Source organism: Microtus pennsylvanicus, chromosome 21 (genome assembly GCF_037038515.1).
Source record: "Microtus pennsylvanicus isolate mMicPen1 chromosome 21, mMicPen1.hap1, whole genome shotgun sequence".
Classification (NCBI taxonomy): domain Eukaryota; kingdom Metazoa; phylum Chordata; class Mammalia; order Rodentia; family Cricetidae; genus Microtus; species Microtus pennsylvanicus.
Genome location: NC_134599.1, coordinates 13356438 through 13379641, shown reverse-complemented (window position 1 = coordinate 13379641; position 23204 = coordinate 13356438). Strand labels below are relative to the sequence as shown.

At 50.0% G+C, this 23204-nt stretch overlaps 1 protein-coding gene across 2 annotated transcripts in view; it reads right to left on the bottom strand.

Moving 5' to 3' along the window:
* Nucleotides 1-917: 917 nt before the first annotated feature.
* The window catches only part of Mindy4 (MINDY lysine 48 deubiquitinase 4), a 111857-nt gene continuing 89570 nt past the window's right edge, over nt 918-23204 (bottom strand). Inside the window, exons 14-18 of one of the 2 annotated variants that reach the window (XM_075955477.1) lie at nt 20774-20837; nt 17568-17729; nt 13053-13233; nt 12462-12534; nt 918-3288 (exon numbers count right to left, since the gene is read on the bottom strand). In XM_075955477.1, the coding sequence (XP_075811592.1) occupies nt 3240-3288; nt 12462-12534; nt 13053-13233; nt 17568-17729; nt 20774-20837 (529 nt within the window). In that variant the 3' untranslated portion in view covers nt 918-3239. The remainder of the gene's footprint in view (nt 3289-12461; nt 12535-13052; nt 13234-17567; nt 17730-20773; nt 20838-23204) is intronic. The other variant, XM_075955478.1, reaches the window with a different exon arrangement.

Genomic DNA, 23204 nt, shown 5'->3' with positions numbered 1-23204 from the left:
GTATAGAGGCATCAGCTGCAAGGACAGAAAGAGATGTGTCCTTGCTCCTAAGGCCAAGTAAAACAGGTCTCAGGATGATTCCTTGAAAGCCTGCTGTAAACCACAGAGTATACCTCCAAGTAGAGCAACAGAAACAGAAAACTGTGAACCCTTAACACTCATCTATCTGAGCATTAAAGATTTTAATACAGTTTGGGAGAGGGCCATGAGACATAGAAGCCTACCCACTTCATCCCTAAAAATCAATGTCCTAATGGACAATGGTCACTTGTGATGGAAGGAACGGCAGCTGAGTCACCTGGGGGAGGAGTTAGGGAAAATGCTGAGGCTCTGAGCACACAGCCAGCACTGATCCAGTGTTTAGAGGCAAAACCACGTGGAGCTTCATATGGTTCTCAAGTGGAGTCCAGAGAGAAGGCTCAGGTGTTCCACCAAAGGGATAGGGGAGAGGTTGTCCCTCACAGAAGAGCTGGCCTATCTAAGCAGTAGGTAGGGCATCACACACACACACACACAACACACACCCTGCATAAGACATCCTGAGAAATGGGTCTCTCTCTCTCTCTCTCTCTCTCTCTCTCTCTCTCTCTCTCACACACACACACACACACACACACACACACACACACACACACACACACCCTGCACCCTGCATAAGAAATTTTCAGGAATGAAGGACCCAGAACTATCCGTGTGCCCACTGTTGGCGAAGAGAGTCTCTAGGATGGCTGTACTATACAGTAAGAAGTATCTAGCTGACCTGGAAGAACCAGAGACAATATGGGGTCTAGAAGTCCTAGATTTTCCAGCCAGGCTAGAAAGTGAAAACCGACTGCCACAGCACTCTGCTCAAATGGTCATCCCAGGGCAAGGGGGGTTTTTCTCACGAGATTTTGGAGTTAAGGACCCATTACATTGGTTCCATATACTCTTTTTTATTATTATTAAAAATTTCCACCTCCTCCCCTCCTCCCATCTCCCTCCCACTCCCCCCACTCCCTCTCCCCTTCCCTCTCCAGTCCTAAGAGCACCATATACTCTTCATAATGCCAGAAGTCAACAGCTAGGCCTGTTTGTCCAGCTAGATCAAGGAGCAGACACTAAAGATACAGAGAAAGTCAGTGGGAAAAGACTGCCAGCTTATTCAGAACTTTGCCTCTAAGTAGAGAACACAGACAGAGAACTCTGGACCCTTAGCGCACAAGTATGTGAGCATTAAAGGTTTTAATACAGGCTGGGAGAGGGCTATGAGCGACAGGAGGCTACAAACGGCATCCCTAGAAAACAAGGAGCCCATGTGACAATGATCACTTGTGATGAGGCACAGCCTCACACGTTTAGCTCCTACAGCACTGAGAGGGTAACTGAGAACGTGTTACGGCTTCAGAGCCTGGGAGTGCTGGTACCTAGTTCTGCCCACCTTCCACTCCAGGGCATCGTCTGAGGATCTGCATGTGGGCTCCTAGAAAAGCAAGCTCTGTGCTTTGTTGGGTTAACCTTCTGCAGCAATGCTGGGAATTGTTTGTTTTCTCTAGCGCTGCCAAAGAGCCCCTGGCAAGGAGACTAAGTGGGTTTCATTGAAAAGATACTTTTCCTCCCCAAGCCGATAAACAAGGCCACTGCAGGGAAACCAACTTCCTCAGTCAGGCACTCTGCAGAGGCCCATCCCTGGCCAAGGAAAACAAATGCATAAACATTTCAAGGAGATATAGGAAGCATTTCTACTGGGAACCTGCTGTGAATGGCCACTAAAGTTTACACAGCAAGCCCCAAGGGAGCCCGGTGCAGGACATAGCCATCCCCGCCCTCCCATTCTCCTATGGCATGGTTGACTCCTCCCTGTCACTCCAAAGATCTGCAGTTGGGACACAGCGTGTGCCCTATCCAGAGGAACACAAGACAAGCTCTGTAGTTGTCCCCACCAAATCCCCAGTTCCCTAAAGGAGGGGTCTTCTTACAGCAGAGGACACAGCCATAGAACAGCAAGGCTCCTAAACCCCATGGGGACACATGGAGGCCAAAGATGGGCTGCCATGAAGCATCTAGGACTCCCGTAAGCCTCTCTTGATCCCTGTGTGTGAACACCCACCTCTGCATGGTCCCTGAGCTGGGGTGAATGTACCTGCAGGCTTTATCATTATTTTTTGGTCCCTGGATAGCCATACGACAGGGACTTTGAGGGCTGGAGCTTTGTCCCTAGGTCCCTCTAGTGACCTGCAGCAAGTGGCCCTAGATCCTGGCTTTGATCCAGATACTCCAGCCTGTAGTTCTTCCCCAGCCTCCCACTGCTGCCGTATCACACTCCCTGATGAAAACCACGGAATATCCACCAGCGTAGCAAGCAAAGCTCAGAGCATTCCGTTTTCCCAACCAACCTCCCTCCTTATTCTGCAATGTGAGTACTTTCAAATCCCTGCCCAGTCACATGGGCAGTCGGTTCTCCCCATGACCACAGGGAAGTCCACACTTGATCCCTCTGCTTGTCCCCATCTCCTTTGCTCACATGTGTGGCCAAAAAGTCACTCCCTGGGTAGCTTTCTACCTGCACCCATTCCAGCCTCCTCTAGGCCCACCCCATCCTCATGTGACCTCACAGGAGAATCAGGTCTTCCCTGGCTAGGGCTTTCTAGGGCTTAGGCTGCTCTTGGACAGCAGGCTATGTAGCTTGTATCTTAGACTATGCTGTTCCTATGAAAAACAGAGAGACCAGGGGTCATGACAAGGATATCCCTGAGACAAAGGACAGGGCCTGTCCTCAGATCTTGGCTAGGAGATACTTTGCCCATGGCGGGGGGGGGAGGGGGCGCTCCACCTCCCTGCCCCACCTTAACTACAATGAGAACAGACCTGTGCTCCCCTCACACCAACCAATGAACCACACAGTCTTGGCCCTGGTCACAAACTTGACTTTTGCTTTATGAAAGCTGTAGTAACAAGTGTCCAGAGTCCCCAAGGCCAGCCACACCAGAGGCCTTGGAGAGAGGGCTATCCAGGAAGGATGCAGACAAAAGGCAGAGTCTTCAGTGTCCTTTCCTGTCATTGGCAGTCACAGCTGCGTCAGCAGTGCACCAGGCCCTAACACAGCCCTTCATGGAAGAATCTGGAAGACTCTGCATGACACTGTGGGCATGCAAACTCAGGCAGGGTGACTCCTCTAAGAGACTTGGCCCTATGACCTGTGGTCCAGAGGTCATCCCAGTGATGAGTGATGAAGCCAGAGAGCTTGATGTATCCAAGGGTCACAGGATGGGATCAGAGCCATTCCAGTTCACGGATGCTCCCTTCCATCTACGAGGAAAGTGACAGGACAGTGTTAGAGCTGCAGGGGCCCAGGAAGGAGGCTTTCGAACTCCAGCCTGCCCACAAGCTTTCCACACTCTCACCCAGCCTAACACCCATACAGCATGCAGAACGGACAGACACCCAAGACCCTGGTAACTAGAGGGAGACAGGGGTGACAGGCAGCTTGTCCGTTTGTGCCGCAGCTGACTGTGCTTGGTGTTGGCACCAAGTAAATCTGGACCTGACAATGGCCGCTCAGGGGTACCTGTTAGGATCAGGGAAACATTCTGGGGTGTCTGGGGTTCAGGACAGGAGCCAGAAGGTAGTGAAACGTGAAACGATGCAGAGGGGGCTGGAGAGCTAAAAAATAGACCAGGACATTTCTTTCTGTGCCACAGGACCTACTGAGGGCTATGAGTGCCACAGGAACAAGATGGGTTTTGAAAATTGGTTTATAAGAAGAACTAAGTAGATAAATGGTCGTACCTCTGATCCAACAGGACAGTGATTGTAGGTAAGACCAGGGGATTTCCTAACACTTGATTCTAATCAAGAATTGATTTTCCAAACAATTGATTGGAATCAAATTTATAGCAGATAGAGAATCTATGCAAATCTTCCATTAGGGGTAGTTTGCATCCTAAGACAACACGAATAGAATATGGATGCTTCCAGACAGCACAACAGGGCAGAGCAGGAGACTGGGGCTTAACATTGTTTCACAGTGTATGAAGTTAATAAGAGGTAACCAACACCATGTTTTCAAATCCAGAGGTCAAGTCAAAATCCAACTGCCACAGGCAAGGGAAAAACAGAACTGTACTTGTTTTAACTCAGCAACTCTCTGGGAAAGCCCAAATCCCCAAGAAAGGAACTTTGGATGCTCACCTTACTAGACCTGGATGGAGATGGGAGGTCCTTGGACTTCCCACAGGTCAGGGAACCCTGATTGCTCTTCGAGCTGATGAGGGAGGGGGACTTGATTGGGGGAGGGGGAGGGAAATGGGAGGTGGTGGCGGGGAGGAGGCAGAAATCTTTAATAAATAAATAAATTTAAAAAAAAAAGAAAAAAATAAAATAAAACTATTCTTAACATAAAAAAAAAAGAGCGAGAGAGAGAGAAAACAGGTTCACCCAGTAGCACTGCAGTGCTCAGTTGAATGACCAGAGCAGGAGGCACTGTCCACAGAGACATGTCCCCCAGAGGCTCATGGTTTGAAGTCTTTGTGGTGCCATTTTGGGAGGCTGTGGAACCTTCCAGAAGTGAGATCACTAGTAGTCTCTAGAGATGATACCTAAGCCCTGGCTCCTGTCAGACTCGGTCTTCTGGTCTACCATGACGTGAATATCCTCTGCCACATGATCCTTCTACTAAAGCTGCTTTACCATGCATGCCCTCCTTACCCAGATGGACTGAACCCCCAAAACCATGAAAAAAGTGAAATCTCTCTTCTAAGTTGTTCCTTTTGTGCATGGTGGTCACAGCACTATGAACACAACTAACACACTGGTTTCTCACCCACAGATTCAACCACCTGTACATCAAGAAACAGCACAACAAAAACACACCCCGCAAGCCAAGAAACTAACCTGTACTAAACATGCATAACCTGACTTTCCTTGTCACTGTTCTGTAATAATATTATAACGTGATTACATATTAGATATTATAAGTATCCAGAGACTACTATTATAAGTATATTACATATTAGATATTATAAGTATCTAGAGACTAAACTCTACAGAAATATATGTTAATACTAAGCTATTTTATAGAAGAGATTTAAGCATACTCGGATTTTTATATTCTCAGGTGGCTTTGAAACCTCCCCATTTTTATGGAGTGACAATTGAACGGCTCATCTTGGACCCGAACGTTGCTCACCCTTATTAGCCCATCCACCAACTCATCTCTACTTCCTTCTGGGGAGGCTGCACTTTGTCCTCTCCAGCTCTCTGCACTGCTGCCCCAGTATCTCTAGTTTTCAGGCTGAAAATTACACTGTTCCAGCGGTAGCGGAATTCACACCCACTCTGTCTTCTAACTCACTTTCCTGCAGGTTATAAGCAGCTTCTTGACAGAGTTATAAACTGCATTTCCCCTGCTTCATATTTTCTGTTTTATACCATTCCATTTCCCATCAAAGAAGCAAGCAGATTTCTTGTCATTTGGGAAAACACAAAAAACAAATCTTAGTTGTAGTTCTGTGTGACAGAAGTTGCCCACAGTCACACAGGAATAATTAACATCACACTCCAGCCCCACCAGGGCACAAGAGGGACAAGATAAACTTCCCAAACCACCGAGGATGCGAGAATGTCATGTGCAAGACAAAATGCTGCCCTAATGTACACCCTAGTCAATGTTCCAGAACAATAAGAACAGTCTACTTAAAAGGCTAGAATAGGTAGGTGAGGAAAATCAGCTTAGACATAAATATTAATTTGAGGGACTGCTCCCAAAATTCTGTGTTCTCTTTGGTGTCATTTGGTGGCACCCAGCAATGCTGAAAGACCTCACCTCCTAGGGCCATGAGCTTTCTGGCAGTTGATCCATCACTGCCTGCAGGAGAGGCATTTGGTTCTGTTTTGGTCACACTACTCAGGACCAACTTCAAAAGGAGGTCTTTCAAACACCAGCGCTGGCAGAATCGCCTTCCTAAGATCTGGCCTATCCTGTGTTTGGAAGCAAATGCCAATGCACGTTCAGCATTGCCCGCATCATTCCTAATGTGAGAACCCCAAGTCGGTCTCTTAGTCTATTAGGTGTGGGAGAACTGGGTGACTCAGTGATCTCTGCTGCTCTAGACAGCTCCCCGAGCCTTTTGTATGTCAGGTGGAGCCAACGAACTCTTATCAGGTTTGTTTACTTAGACAGAACACACCCCACTTTGATGGAAGGCATCTACATTGTAGCCTTCCACTGTTCCACTGTCTGAGTGGTAGACATGGCCACCGTACTGGTAGGCAACTCGACAGAACTTGGGGAAACTGGCTGTTACATGAGGAGTCTTCTGTTGGTAAGATTTGGGGGATTGGACTCTCATGAAGTCCCGGGGAAGCAGCATAGGTTTATGAGCAGGGAAAATGTCCCTTGCTATGACGGGCACACTGAGCAGGTGTGGGTGGAGAGGGGCTGGGTCCAGGTTCTGGAAGGCAGGCTCATCTACTGCAGACACTGAGTGAGTAAGCAGCAGTTCAGTGATCTGTAACAATATAATGCTATTTGAAATGTTTACTTATCTCTTCCTGATCGTCTTTGCAGTTCTGACAAGTGCACCATAAAAAAAAAAAAAAACCTCTTACTCTTCTACTAAGATTTGTATATACACATCAAAGTCTTAGGTACCAAGACCACATCTTAGTGGCCTGAAGAGATGGCTCAGCCGTTGAGAACACTGGCTGCTCTTCTGGAGGTCCTGGGTTCAATTTCCAGCACTCACATGGTAGCTCACAACTGTCTATCTAGAACTGCAGCCCCATGGAATCTGATGCCTTCTTGTGTACAGATGGACATGTAGACAAAACACCCACAGACAAAAAATAAATAAATCTTTAAAAAAAAACCAAACACACATCTTCTGTACAGATTCCTAGACGGTGACAGAAAGGAGGCCGTTCTGAAGAGTGACAGCTCCACCCTCAGCCTGGTTCCTGGGGTCTAGACTGCCATCCTCTACCTTCCCATGAGCTCCGGGCAGACGAAATGGGATTTGTCTTCAGTGCGGGGTGGGCTGTACTCACCCGTCACTGAACAACATCTGTGTCACAGAAGCCCCACTGGCACGCTGCTAGATCTACGGCTGGTTTTGAAGTCACTCACGAGGAAACCAGCCCTCCCATCCCGGCCAGGAGCAAAGGCAGCGGAGAGAAGCACTTTGCTGTGGTATGAGAAATCAGAGCGTCTGAAACCCAGAAAGTACTGAGCAGGCCCGTGGCTCTGCATGGTCTGGAGGAAGAAGAGCTTTGCCAATGCGGCAGCAACAAGGACGGACTGCAGGGACGTGACCGGAGAGATGGAGAGGTGCCTGAATGTGCCGCGGGAGTCAATGGCACCGTCACCAGCAGTAACTCGGGCGGCAGGCAGACAGTACACTTCAAAGTGCCTTGGCACTGGATACTTCTGGCGTGGGAGCTGTTCTGCTCACTGTGGGACATTTCGTGCCCTTTCCCTGACTGTAATTGCCCAAAGTGTTTCAAGGCTGCCAAAGTCAATAGTAACATCACAGAGAGGGCTATGGCATGCAAATACCACCACCACAACCCCAGGGCAATCAGTACCCCACAGTGGGCTCCAGCCTGAACTGATTCAGACCACTGCTGAACCTGATGGGCTTCGTGTGGGAAAAGAGCCCATATGGGGCAGCAGCAAAAAGCGGGCAGGCCTGGTTTCAATGTTCCAGACTGCTGAAGATGCACCCAGGGGTCCTTTTGCTGACCTTGATCTTCCAGACAGCTTGTGCTCAAGTTTCTGTTCCTTGGGCCATTCAAAATTAGAAGTAGTTCTAGAGCCAGCCCTGTGTGCTCCCTGGCACCCATGGCCTTGGCCAGTCCTCCTCCTGGCCCACCCATCCTTCTTGAGGCTCAGATCCAGCCCCCTTGCAGAAGAGATCTGACTTGACAGTGGCTCTCAGCACTTGTGCTAGGCTCAGGAAGGGCTGATATCGCCTGTCGCCCAGAGTTCTGAGGTATAGGGACACTTCTCTACCCCAGCTCTCCTCTTGCACATCTACCCTGGAGCCTACTGCCCCCAACCCCAGACTCTTTACACGACTCCACACGCCGTTCTGCAGTCACCCCCACGCCTTCTCCCCCACCCAATCCTTCTCCAGCCTGCCTTTCCCCACATGTCCAGAGCCCCTTGTAAAGGTCAGAGAATACTCCTGTGGGTTCTACTTTCTGTCTCGCGGCAGCTTGGGAAAGAGGCAATGATACCTGATTGACAGATGGGCAGAAATGAGTTCAGGAAGACAAACCATAAGATGTGATGAGCCAGGGCAGAGTGGGAATCCGTGGACAGCAGCACACCAAAGAGTGTGTTGGACACAGACGGTGGGATGCCAAGGAGAGGTCCTTCTGTGGTTAAGGGGTACTGTGAATAGGGATCCCAGGCAAGGGATAGTGGGGTATCCCTTCCTAATAGGAGGAAGTGGGGTACATAGATGGATAGGGATTTCCTGAGGGAGGCGGGTGCCCTCCCAGGCCTCAGAGACAGACACTGACCCTAGCTGGAACCAGTTTCCATCTCTTGTCTGAGAGTCCAAACAGAAACATCTGGGCCCTAGCTCCAGGCCCGGTTATGAGTTCTTTCCTCTCCTCTCTGGCCTGTTGACAACTGTTTGATTTTTCTCTCACTCCAGTGAGGACGGAGGCCTGGGAGAGGTCAGTGCGTGCTGTTAGAAATGACCTCCAAAGAGTCTGATTTGGCTGATGTCGTTTCAGAACAACGGGGGGGGGGGGGGGAGCAAGAGATGGATGACAAAGACATGCCTGACACTGTGTAGGTTACAAGAGACCCCGTGGGGCTGATGCGTGCATCGTACCGAAGAGCAGGGGCAGCACAGAGCCCTAGTGATGTTTCCAATTAGGGTGCCGTTCTCTGAAGGCAAAACCCAGAGTCTGGGCTTGTGTAATCCCTCCGTGACAACAAAGCCAGGTGGCAGGAAATCACACTGTCCGCTCAGTGACCTACCACTGGGCTGGGACAGTGAGAGTCTAAGCTGCTGGTGACTCAAAGTGGCTGGGTAGACCTCCATGTGGGAAACCTGCACCTCCCCATCTATAAAAGAAAGGGCTAGATTGGGGGGTGTCTTGGCACCCCTCTGTGGACTAAGTCCATTGCCAGATGGCCAGATATGCAGTAGGTACATTCTATAGGGTGGGTCATAATTCCTGCAGGGCCCTAGGGCTGGGCTTAAGGATAAGAGGCCATCTTCCCCTGGATTTGATCAGGGCTGATTCTGAACTTGACTTCCACTTGATTTAACTCCCTGAGAGTGGGAACTAATTCTTATCCTGCTATTTCTTCTAAATAATCAAGAACAGAGCTTCACTGAGAGTTGGCACAATGAAAAGGAAATTGCACCTACCCACTAGGTGCGGCAGCTAGCCACTCTTCTCATACATGGACGACACCTACCCACTAGGTACGCCAGCTAGCCACTGTTCTCACACATGGATGGCATGATTTGGAACATTTGGCTGCATCTCACCAGGTATTTAAAATGTGACTCTGGCTTGGCAGTGACCTGAGGATGGTCTATGGTACCATGTGTACCACACAGGTCTACAGGCAGCGGCATTTGCCACCTCACCGCAAACCCCATAGCCAAGACAATGCCAGCAGGTCCTCATAGTGACCTCAGAGGCCACTTTCCCAAGTTCCTCCTTTGAACTGTTTGAGAATCTGCAGCAAGAACAAAACACAAAGCCTTTGTAATCCAACCCCTTGGACTAGGATTCCTGGCCTGCTGTTTCCCATTACACTGGCATGTTATCTGATGAATGGAGGGGACAGGGACCCAACCACTGAACTCTTCACTCACCCACTCAGCCTTCTGGCAATAATTCTGGGAAAAACTCTGGAAAAGAGCTCCCAGGGTAACTGGCCAGGTAGACCCACCATGGCGAATGGAGAAAATGGAGAAAGTAGAGCAGGCAAAAACCTGGTGTTGGGAATAAAGTTCCCTGGCCTCTGGTTATCACTCATGCTTGGTACCTCCCTTTGTAGCTGACTCACTAAGGCAGGTTCACAAAGCAGACGGACACAGATAGGACCCATTATTAATCAGCACTTCTCAAAAGTAGTCCTAGGGCCTAGAGAGACGGTTCCACAGCTAAGAGTGCTTGCTGAGCAATAATGGGGGTCAGAGTTCAAATCCCAACACCAGACAATAAGCCAGATGCCCCATATATGTCTGTAACTCCAGCTGCAATGGGAGTATTGCTCTAGACTATCCAAGAAAACACGAGCCCCAAGTTCAACAAGAGACCCCGCCTTAAAGAAATTTGGTGGGGGGAGGATACCTGCTATCTTCTTCTTGGCCTCCAAAGTATGCACAAGTATGCATGGGTGTATACACGTACGCACGCACGCACGCATATACACAAACACCAAAACACAAAGAACAAATGACTACTTTCTTAAGTGGTTCTAGGGCTGTAGCACCAGTAGCAGCTAGGAACTACTGAGGAGCTAGTTCACCTCCTCAGGCCTCTCCACAGAGGTCCTGGGAGGCTTGGAGATTCCAGTTCTAGCATTTTCTTCAAAGGAAGCTGACGACTAGAAGTCTAAGGACCTAAGTTCTGGGGCAAGACTTTCCAGTGAGTAATCCAGAATTCAAATGGGCTTCCCCTAGCCTTCCCGGGGCTCCATGGGATCTAGGACACCCAAAGTCCATAGACCTGATGTCCCTATCCCTGTATGCTATACAAATGATATTTATCTCCATGACAAACACTGGAAAACACTTCTGAAGATGTCAGGGCTATGCCCAGGGCAGGGAGTAGAAGTGAAGGCAGGAAAGCCAGGCACCACTCCCCAACTCAAACTGTTCTCCAGCTCCCCCCACTAGGGGTCACTGGGGTAGACTGGGTTAGGAATTGTCCCATGAGACCAAGGAACCAACAGAAGAGATCCAAACCCACGTTTCATGACTCTGAACTGAGTTCCATGCCAGCTGTCTCAGGGCAAGACAGGCCAAAACCCTGAGCCTTCCTCAAACAACTGCCCAAGAGATTGAGCTCAGGAAGCCCAGTCAAGGCTGGGAAATGCTTGGCCAATTAGGAACTGTTTCCAAAAGTAGGCAATGAAGAGATTAAGGAGTACCACTGGTGGGAAGGGTACAACGAGAAAGTCAAAAGCAGACATCAAGGAGCATCCCAGTGGTCTGGGAGGGGAGAGACTGTGCCTAGGGGGTAGTTGGGGCCCTTTTTCTTCAGAAAAGTTGCCCTGTGGCCCCCTTTACTAGCCTGGACCAAGAGCCAAGGCCAGTGTCACCTCCTTTCCCCTTCAAAGCCCTTCACTCATCACCTTGAATGAGTGGCTCTTTGTTCTTAAAAGGACAGCGACCTGCATGTGTCCCAATTCTCTGATGAAAACAGTCAGCCTCTGACCCTACAGGAATGCTGTATCCCTGTGGGGCAGGGCAGGGAACTGGCACAATGGGGATATGCCTGTGGCCCTCCCACTTCCTCTTCCTGATGCTTCCACCGTGCCAAGGCAGTCCCTGCTCTCTTCCTCAGTACCGTTCAAAGGCTTGCGTGCAACGGGCAGCACGCCTAGACTCCAGGTATGCCATATGTATCTCAGGTGGTCAGAATCACAAGGCCAGGCTGTGGCTCTGGCCCCAGCCACTTCGCTGTAGGGAAACAGATTCCTTTTGAGACAGCACCAGCTATGAGCACCAAGTATGATGACAGTGAAAGCTAACGCTAAAACGTCATCCATGCTGGGCTCCAACCTACCACTGTCCACCTTACAGATGACCAAGTAAGTCAGATAATGAGGCCCAGTGTATCACAGCTAGCCTGCAGCCTTGCTCCAGAACGCATGCTCAGAACCACCGTGACATACACTACATGCCTGGAAAAGCAACCAGAACCTTGTCTCCATCCCAAGATGCTGCTGACTGTTTCCCTAGTGTGTACTGAGCTCTCCCGGTCATCCCTACAGACTTTGAGATGAGCTGGCCAAGTGAGCCAGGGGCTTCTACCAGTGACAGCCCGCAGGCTCTGCAGAGCACAGCCCCAACCTGGAGTCCAACAAAATGCTTAGCAAGAAGGGGATGGGCTTTTCCCAACTCTAGCCTGGGCTGCAACTGTCCCTGAATGCAGAGTCTGGATGAGGTGTCAAGGACCTACCCAGTGCCTCGGAGACAGAGACATCTCTGTTCAGTGTTCAGACTGGCTATACCACACAGGGGTTAGGCAGGTACTGCTGTTGTGAGCAGCTACCCCACACCACGATGTGGCCATCCCATTCCCGCCCACCCACACCTGACCATCTATGCCCTCTTCTAATTCTTTTTCATTCTGCAGCTCCTGCAAAGTCAGAAAACTCAGGGACATCTCTGCTCAGTGTTCAGACTGGTTATACCACACAGGGGTTAAGCAGGTTGCAGGCAGCCACCCCACACCACAACGTGGCCATCCCACTCCCTCCCACCGCACCTACTTACTTGGTTCTGATACAGAGCTCAAGGGGCGGGACAAGGTCTCTGCAGTTGTCCTCTGGGGTGGTCTTGGTGGTATCTAGGGAGGAGGGAGAGAAAAGCACTCGCATCATCTCAGGATATGCACTCCTCCTAAGGCCAATACAGGCAACTCCAGGGAGCCAGCCCAATCCTTTGAGCACCATGCTCTCTGGATCTTCCCTCCTTCTTGGTCATTGATTCTTACCTAGACAGTGCACTGGCCTCTCATCTCCAGCCTCTAGCAAACCCATGCCCTACTTTTGTAACCGCAATACTCTTTCCTAAGAACACATGTGGTCTCATTATTCCTCTACTCTAAAACCTCCCATGACTCCCTACTTCCTTAAAAGCCAATCCAAACCTATCAGCAAAGCTCAAAGGACACTTGTATATGGTCTTAACTTCACCTTCTGCCCTTAGTACATCAAGTGTTCAAGGCCCATCCATGCCTCTCTCTTGCAGGCTGGACAGCCTAGTATCACTCTCTGACCCCCATGAGTATGCCAAGAAAGTATGTGAAGGCTGGTTCTGGAGCAGCCTGGATGCTCCCTGAAGAGATGGGTCAGGGTGTCTTACCCACAGTCAGCCGAATCTCCTCCTGCTGGTTGGCCAAGCCATCGTAGTAATACAGGTCAAAGAGCCGCTCCGCCCTCCAGTCGGACAGGAGTTCTGGCTGTAGGCTGAAGAGGATGCTGAAGTGGCTCTCGCTGCACACCACCCAGATGGGGAACCTCGGAGTCTTCAGGAAGCAGCCAACCTGAAGGAGGGGAAGACCTGATGCACTGTGCTGACTGGTTGAGGTGAGGCTGACTTCCCAGAAACCCTTGGTGTGGTGTTAGAAATCCCTCCTGCTGCCCAGACACACCTTCTAGAGCTGGCTTCCTCACAAGGATTACAGGGAATTCACACGCAGCATTGGTTCCAGGTGGCGTGACGCCATAGCCCACCGTCCTCTAACCCACTCTTCTCCTCCAGTCTCCCCCACACCTCACTTGTATGTGGCTCAGCCACGGCCTCCTAACTGATTCTTGCTGCACTTCTCACTGTCACTCAGGTCCCCTATCCCTGGGTCTTCCCATTCTGTGTCCTCCCTCGGGAGAGCTATACCACGCTAGTTGGTACATCCCTGCATCCTTCTGGTTCCCAGGGGCATGTCACTGAGCAACCGGCGCCTTAACCACAGCACCATAGTCCGTCTTTTGCCTGGAGACACCAACACATGCATCCCTACCAAGAGCCTCCCCAATGTGTAAACAAATGATTGAAAAATGAAGGTCCTCAGGACTAACACTGGACTTCACCCCTCTGGGGAACCAGGCAAGAGGGTTGAGTGAGCAGTCTGGTGTCAGGTTGTACGTCTGAAAAATTCAGTGTGCAGTGGGCTGTGTGGTGAGTCTGGAGGAGAAGGTCAGGGCATCACTGGAACACAGAGCAAAAAGTCTCTCTGCAAGTTCCCAGCCAGGGACTCTCATGGCTGGCTAAGGATGTGTGGGAACAAACCAGAGACCCCCAGCACACTGGCACAAGGCTTCCTCCAAAGAGATATCCTATTTCTGACCCTTTGTGCAGGCTACCCACTACCCGCTCTTCTATGTGTGCCCCAGGCAGCACCTCGCCGGTCCAAGCTAGGCTATTCAGCTATGTTGAGCTGGTCCTGCCTAATCCACAGCCTCCCCCAGGAGATGAGATATTTGCTGCTCAGTGTTTACAGCCTCCGTTGTGGATTAAGGAAAGAATGGAAGCTATTTTTCCAATGTGGAGAAGGGCATACTTGCTCTAGGACCCACCACAGAATCGTGAGGCAGCTCCCACCTCAGAGCTAATGCTGAAGGTACCTGGGACAGAGGGGCTGCATTCGGGAAGTCCTCCATGAAGGACTTTCCTATGAAAGTGGAGCACAGGAAGACCACGTTGACAAGGGCTGGCTGCTTTCTTAACTAAAATAAAGGCCCTCTTCACTCAGGAAGCCCCGTGTGACACTCAGCCTAACTCTCTCTGCTCAGCTGTGTGTCACCCAAATGGACCGCAGGCTTGCTCGCATTTGGGCATGCCTGACTACTGCATAACCCGACTTAGCTTCCCTTCTGTGCTCCAAAGAGGCTGTTCATCGGAGGCACGGCCGGGGACTGGATTCACTCACAACAGGCAGGGACGGAGCCTCAAGCCAGCCATGGGCAGGCCTGGGCACCATCAGCTCCTGAATTTTCCAAATGAGGGGCAGAGGGCAGCTTGCCATTTATAAACAACAGTCAAAAGATTAAGAACAAAACACTGCCCAGAGGGCTTACAAATGAGTGGACTCATTCACAAGCCTTTTCCACGAGCAGACATTTTCCAGAGAAACTTCCTTAGGGGTCTCAGGGAGCTGGGCGTGCCCTCTCCTGGGGGCCATGCTGTACCTTCACAAGCTACTTTTATTTGTTTCTTATCATTCTGAACTTTTAAACTTATTTTTAGTGTTGAGGAATAAACTCGGACAATTGTGGTAAAAAAAAAATAATAATAATACCCTGCCACACTCCTAGCTCCTGAGATCTTATGCCATTCAGATTTCTCCACATTGACAAGTATATACTGTGAGTTTTGACAATCACTGTATAAGTCAGTAAGAATGCCCTAACAATGACCTGTTTCTGAACATGCAAATGGGCAGCTTTTGAATTGTGCTAGAGGGTGTAGTATATCTCAGGAGAATAGCTTCCAGAGCCAACGTTTTGAGGTCAAGGATTTGAGGTCTTTTAATTTGCTGTAGCAGGTCAAGCCTCCTTCCGTCATTTCTTGTGCCTTTTACGTCTCATTCTTGTGGATCTGATAAACAAACTGTGAGGCTAATGCATTTGCATGTCTTGATTGCTAGTGTAATGTGAGCTATTTTTCATGTATTTATTTGCCAAATGACTGGTAGGCTTCTAGATTTTTATCAATGAACAACCAATTGCTAAGACTCTCTTGGAGTTTTTGTTGTTTGGGTTAATTTTTCAGCTTTTGGTTTTGGGGGGTAGTTGTTTATATGTTGTTGTTGTGAGACAGGGTCTCCACGTGTACCCCAGGCTAGCCTTAGCTTCTAGATCCTCCTGAGTGCTGGAATTACAGGCACCTATCACAAGCCTAGGTCTCCTGTAATATTTTATATTGAGTAAACAAACCTCTCTCCATTAATTTGAAACCTAGGGACAGAAGGGAGGGGAGGTGGTATCAAGAGGGTGAAGGCTGCCAGGCCCTACATGGTCGTTAGGGGGAGAAGAGGTCAAGACTCAGCCTTGAGGACTTCTTGAGAGAAAGAGAAGGTGGTATCTAGAATTCCATCTGTAGTGGAATTGCCACGGGACAACACAAGAAACTATCCACTCTCCACAGGGGACAATACTCCCTAGTTTGGCCAGCAAAAGGGCCGTGTCAGTTCAAGGAATCTATGAGAAAACAGCATTGGCTCCAAGTTTCTCCAACAGTAACTTCATTCTGAGTGAAGGGTGGTCTTGTCTTGACTATTTTCCCCATCATTTGCCCTCTACTGACCAAATCATAATATTTTATTTTTTTCACAGGAAGCCTGGACCATAGGAAGACATCAGGGACTATGGTTATCCTGGAGTCTATGAAACTGGCCAAGCTCATCCTGTTCAGACCATGGACTGTCAGGCTGGAGACGATTAGAGCCTCCAGGCTCTCAGGACTTCTCCTTGGCCACAGGGTCAAATTGCTGCTTTACTCCTGACAGCAACACAATCAGAAAGGAACTGTCCCCTTTCCTCTCCAGGCGGTTAGACCCCACACATCTGCATTCCATGAACTGGGGGTATCACTCAGGTATGGGGTCAGGAAGAGGTCCATCACATGGTCCATAAAGCAGCACACCTAAACAAGAGGTCACATAGGAAGGGTGGAACAAAAATCCCGCCTCCCTCTCACTCTGCTAAGTCATTTACCTAGCACACTGGGGGCCCCATAAAGTAAGTCCTGCTTCCTTAACTAGGCCCTCTTAGTGTCTGAGTAGTCTCAGTCTCGAGTAAGGCTCTCATTGCCCCTTGGGACAGTACTCTCCTCAGTCACAGAACCGTGGACCATATGAAGCCACTGAGCGAGGTTCTGAGAAGGTCTGAAAGAAGCTGAGGCAACAGGTCTGATCAAGAGCAGCCCCACCAGACCATGGTGCTGTCACTAGGGTCCAATCAGCTTCACTTAAAGTCCAGGCCTTTGCAAGGTTTCTTTCTCAGCAGGAAAGGAGGCAGAGGGACCACACCCCAGCAAAGAGGCCAAATGAAGCTGTGTGGGCTGAACTGTGCCCCCCTCAAAGGGCATGCAAACCCAAGTGCCTCTGAATCAGACCTTCTCTGGAACTGGGGCTGCTGCGCATGCCATTGGTTAAAAAGAGGTCATCCCAGAGCAGTGTGCCCTGAAGCCTACTGATGTTCTAAGAGACAAAGACACAGGGAGCAATCAGCCAAGTGGGACAGCAGAGGCAGGGCCTGGAGCGCTGCATCTATAAGGCGAGGAGAGCAAGGAGCGCTGGAAGGAGCGCTGGAATGCATCACCCGTCGGGGGAGGCAACCAGCACCACCCATCAGGGGAAGTGCCTGAAAAGATTCTCCCTGCCGCCTTCAGAGGAAGCCCAGCCAGCTCACACCTTGGTCTTGACCTGCCAGGGTCTAGCACTGTGGAAGAGGCACCTCTGTTGTTTCACCACCTCATCTGTAGGATTTCATTGCAGCAGCCCAAAGTAAGTGATGCAAAGCCTAATATGCCAAGCTCCTGCCTCCAGAGATCGCCCTCCCTCAACACACTGCACACATGCATGCATATGAGTACAAACCACACACACACACACACACCCCAGATGCAGCCACGCTGATGCACAGCCACATTAAAAACCCTTAAGAGTTCTTTTCAGCTATCCTTCCTGGACTTCAGAATCTGCCATTTGAATCTGAAGTGTCTGTGGCACTGGCAGTGAAGTCGTATTTCTTCTAGTCTGTTCTGTATTCAGGCTGGAGCTGAACTCCAGCCAGATTTGGGAACTAGAGACCAGCTTCCCTTCCTATCTCATGGGTCCAGGAAACTAGGCTTCTGGGGCTCCAGAGTGCATGTCGGTACCTGGCAAACATTGTAGTGTTCAAAGAGAGATAAGAAACCGATGTCGCTGCGTGCCTCGATGCCTCGGAGAAGCGTGGTGTTCCCATCGCCTGAGTCTAGCTCCACTACATCATTGAAAACATTGGACACGGCTCTCCCGGTCAGGAGAAGATTGACGAGTTCCTGTTGATGAGAGAAGGGGAAGCTGTGTCAGATCTCTGAAATCAGCCTCGGGAGGGTGGAAGGGAGGCTGGGAACAAGGAGAAAAGGGCGGAGGAGGAGAGAGACCATGGAAGGCAAGAAGGAGAATGCGGAGTTGAGACAGTAGGGCCTTGATATTTCCACAGGCTCTGATGAGGGAAATCTGCCAACGGCTCCCATGTTCCCATCAAAGGACCCTGAGGGACTCAGCCATCTATCTGCAAGCATCCCTTGACAGACTACACAGGAGCCTGTTCTGAGTCTCAGTACTGGGGAGATGTTTGAGTGGTTACAACACAGCTCTATGCTCTGGGCCAGTTAGGGAGGTCGAGGATGTGTCTGTGCAATTGAAACCAAATGCAGGATATGAGAGGGACCATAAAAATATGTGCACAAAGTCCTTCCCTGCTCCACAAAGACACGTAGTCACATAACTAAGTGAGAGCAGCTTTGTTGGCGAGTGACCTGTGGGAGGGTCTCGAAAGATCATGTCCTTAAAAACAAGCATTTTAATGTTTGAAATGACTTTAAATTCAATAGAAGTTGCAAATATAGTCCAGAGAGTTCCTGTGTTCCCTTTACCCAGCTTCCCTCTATGATAACATCTCACAAGACCCAGCACATCTCACGACCAGGAAGCCAGCCAGTCCTGCACACTGCAGCACTAAAGAGGCGCCCCTGGTCTTAAAGAGATCTCAGGGAGATGGTAAGGAAAGCAGGACAGGGACAAGAGCGGAGGCAGGGAGGGAGCAAGAAGGTGGTGTTCAGCTTGCCCCAGATACTAGGTATCCAGCAGCCCTGTGGCTCACGCCACATACCCAGGCAGTCACCAGATGTGTGACCTCAGACCTGGAGGCAGTGTCAAGTGCAGTGTGGCATCTCTGGAGTCTCCATCTCTGTGATGACAGTGTATCACTGAGGTTGAACCCCCATGTCCCACCACTGGTTAGGAATAAAGAAACCAAACCTGACAGACATGAAAGGACTTGTCCTGGACATGTAGCCAGAAAGTGACCGAGCTGAACTGTCACTCGCATCTGCTGAGTACATCTCTGCCACCCTTGGTGCCACGCTACATCTCTGCCACCCTGGCTACCCAGGCAGCAACCCTGCCTGGACAAACACTCCAGCTGAAAGGTGGTAGCTTCCAAGGACGCTGGAGATGAACTCTGATGAATCCACCCCTAGCATTCAGACAAGCAGTCCCTCTGTGTTACCCTCCCCCAGCAGGGCTGGCATTGCCAGTAAGGCAAGCAAGACCGCAGCTGTCTCCTAGCCCACAGGAATGACTGCGCCACCCCTCCCCAACTCAAGATCTGCAGGGCAGAGTTCACAGAAGGGCTTCCCCTTGAGTTGGCACATGAACCTTCCACTGGTGCTAACACCCTTGCTCCAGTGACAGTTAGGCCTCCATTGATGGCCACCAAGGGGCCCCATTGGAAGGAGACAGTGAAGGGCCTCATTGTGTCCTGCAGGGGAAATGATAAAAGAATTCAGAGGAAATAACTGCGCTGGGGTACTGTACCTCATGTCCAAAAGCTACCAAGAAAAGTACAGTCTTTTTTTTTTTAAAGGTGGAAAGTTTTTCCATCTGGTTTGCAGTAAGAATAAAGGCCCCTGCTCTTCCATCTGGGAAGTGTTCAAAACATTCCTCCCAGCAGGAAGTGTTCTTGAGATAGGAGGAGCACCACATACCTCCTGCCCTCAGTGCGAACACCCTGCAGTAAGGGAGCTCAACCACCATCTAGTGCGTTGCTCCTCCAAGTGTGTGCCACAGACTGTTCCCTCCTCAGGGAGCTCTGAGAAAATCAGCCGCTACGGGGCCGGGGTGTGGTGGTGCATGGCTGTAATCTCAGCACTAAGGAGACTGAGCTGGGAGGATCTGGAATTCAAGGCCAACCTAGGCTATATAGCAAGACACAGTCTCAAAAGAACAGAAAGAAGATAACAAAGAAATTCCCTAGCCCCAGCCCAGCCTGAGTCAGAGCTCACTTTTCAACATGACCCATTGGATTAGTGTGCAATCAAAGCCAATCAGTCATGGACCTGGCCAAATGCTTCTTCCACAAGGGAGGGGACTGGAGTTCAGGGAGCGGAGAAGATGCCTCAGCTCCTTCTGTGAGTGTCCAGAGAATAGGCTTGAACTTAGCCCAGGATGATGCTGGTTCAGCCTCCTCTGCCTCCAGTTTGACTCCTGCCCCTTGTCTAGGCAGCTCCATTCTCCACCCTCAAAGAGAAGGAGATCAAGGCCACCAGTCAGCCAGATGAGAGGACATTCATTGTCCACGGTATTCTTCCAGGGAGGGGCAGAAACCAACCCTACATCCCTCTTGTGGGTGTCTGTTAACCACAGACCTCAAACTTGCCCTTGAATGGGACCAAGGTAGTTTTCCAGGGTTAGGCACAGGTGAGTCAAAATCCCAGAACAACTAGTTAGTTCCCAGCTTGTCAGAAGACTGTGAGTTCTGGATCTTGAATACAGAGAGGGCAACATGCAAACATGATCCACATGGCCATGATCAAAGGCCTTGGGGTGCTGAGAAAGGTGTGCATGGAAGCTCAACACACTCTGGACAGGACCTTGAATGGGTATCTTTGGTAGCATCACCTGACGGAGCATGAGTGATGAGAGAGGCCAGGGCTGTTTTGTAAAGATGCAGAGGGAAGTGGTTGTGAAGACGATGCCCTCTACAAGCATAACCGACGTATGTGGCTACCCAGGGTTACCAGCCACGCTGGGGCATGCTCTAACAGCCTGGGCTCTGTGCAGTTCAGACTTAAGTGGATCTATGTCCCACCCCTTAGGCATCCCCATGACTCCAAAAATACCTAAGTCAGCAGGTAGAAAGCATGCCAAATGTGGAAAACAAACTGAGCATTCCTCCCAGGTCTCCAAGACAGTGAAGCCCGGAAGAGCTTCATGAAAGCTGCATGAGGGTGTTTGATCAGATGAAGAAGGAAGGAAGAAACTCAAGAAGGGGAGGATCTGACTGGCATCCCCTCGGTGGGCTCCATTGCTTCCTGACCTGTGTGCAGTATCCGTGAGCTCCAATCAGATGGCTGGTGGGCACATCAAAGTCTTGGCGGACACTAGGGAACACAAGAGGAAGAGACATTAGCATGTTTGTGCCTCGCTGAGGTGCCAGGCGCTTTCTCTGGGCCTGGACTATGGATTCCAGATTTGCTAGGAACCTAAGCATTCCACGCTGTGACTCTGTGGAGGCGCTACCACCAAATGGCCTCCATTTTGGTAACAGGCAGTTGTGCTGTGAAGCCAATGTCTAAATTCATACCACAATTACCGTTACTAATGGTGAGGATGGAGGGCCTGCCTCATCTCTGGGCCTTAGGCACCCAGCCTGTTCAACAGGAGGGATTGGTTGGAATGGACTCCAATGACTCTGCTGTGGTTCCAATGTGGTTTGAGTATGTCTCTCAAGGGATCATGTGCTAAAATACAACTCCCGCTGTGAGGCAGGAGGAGGGGAAGAAGTTGCAAACATGTATGTACACTCGTGGAGGTCACAGGATGATGTCAGATGCCCTCCTCTACAACTCTCCACCCTACTGTTTTTGAGATGTATTTATTTTGTGTGCACATGTGTATATACATACAAACACGCACATGTGTGTGCACCTGCCAAGAGTTGGTTCTTTCCTTCTTCCATGTGGGTTTGGGGATCAAACTCAAGTCACTAGTCTTGGTGGCAAGCACTCTCCCACTGAGCCATCTTGACAGCCTCTGCCTTATCTTTTTAAACATTTCCTTTGAGGATTTCACATGCTCATACAATGAACTATGATATCCACTCCCTTTTAATCCCAACTCCTCCAAGATCCCCAGTTCACACCCTTGCCAACTTCATGTATTATTACTATTATTATCATCACTATTATTATTATGTGGCCAAGAACCATTTGTTAAGAACATAGGAAAGTGAAAGTCATGGCCACAGACTGCAAGAGGGAAGAAGGACTTCTTATTTTTATAGATGTGGAAAGATGCTCAGGCAGGTGGGCACTGAGGACAGGTGAGGTAAGAGTCTGGTTCCTAGGCCTCTACAACTACACACAGACCTGGATATATACAGGGCCTGGTGTGCTTCCTATATTCATACCCCAGAAAGAGCACTGAGTTGGGGCCAAGGGTAGGAAGGACTCTGTGACTTAACATCTATTTTTTCCTGTTAGTGGGAGAGGAGAACCTGGTCTCAATAGATGCTTTAAGTTCACAATTCCCCACACACTCAAAAACCCAAAACACACTCTAGTCCTCTGCTCTTCCAAGGTAACTGCAGAAACGCAAACTCCATCATCCTTGCCAGAAAACCGTGTGTGTGTGTGTGTGTGTGTGTGTGTGTGTGTGTGTGTGGTTTTTAACTGAGGGTAAAATGGGAAAATGGTGTTCAGAAGATGGGCCTTGGATAGCATCACAGAGACATGAAAAGAACCACAAAGACCCAGGGTCCTCTGGGAAGGCCCAAGCCCACCAGAAGCCGACCCGCGTGCCTAGGAGAGAGACAGCGAGGGGTGACTCATGGTCAGCACAGTGCTCGGTTGGCGCTAGCTGAGGCAGAAGAATTGATGGAAACGTTCTCTGTGGCATATACAACATCTTCTGATGAGAAGAAAATAACCTCAAAGCAGTCCTGGGGGGACTGATAAGCATCGCTGGCCACCAGCCACCTGTGGCTTTCAGAAGCCGTCCTATCTTCATAAGCTCTCGGCCGCGTGTTCACCCAGCAGGCTAGGAGGCCTGCGTCAGCTGGGAGAAGAGGGACTAGCAGAACGGACAATGGGAGGAAATGGTAATTGCATCCTTAGGTGCAAACACGATGGGAAATTCAGAAGCTGCTTGGATCTTAAAAGGGAGGGACATGTGTATTTCACATTAGGGCACTCGGGAGACGCCAAGGAGCAGCTTATGGCTTAGGAGATTTACAACTTTGGCAAATAGCAATGCCCAGTCCTCCCCTGGGGAGCTCTGACAGGTCGCACGTGTGAGGAGTCCTGGGGCAGAGGCCATCCTCCTCTGCTCTGGTTGTACAAGATCAGCTCACACAGAAGCCTGACCCGGCCCCAAGTTCTAGCTCCAGCCCACGGCAATTGCAAGCCTTTCTTCCCTGGGTCTCCCATTCTGGAGCAAAAACAGTCTTAGTCTGAATTATGCCTCTCCAAACCCACATATTGAATCCAGCCCAAAAGAGCAAACCTGCCTAAATCACCCCAGTTAATCAGGAGGCTGAGGCAGAAGGATTGAAAGTTCAACCTGGCGTGGTGGTGCATGCCTTTAACCCTAGCACTCACAGAGGCAGCTTTAGCTCTGAGTTTGAGGCCAGTCTGGTCTACAAAACTAGTTCCAGGACAGGGAAGGATACACAGAGAAACCCTGACTCAAAAAACAAATGAAGTGGAGAAGGAAGGAAAAGGAGAAAGTCAAAGGTCAGCCAGGGTTAG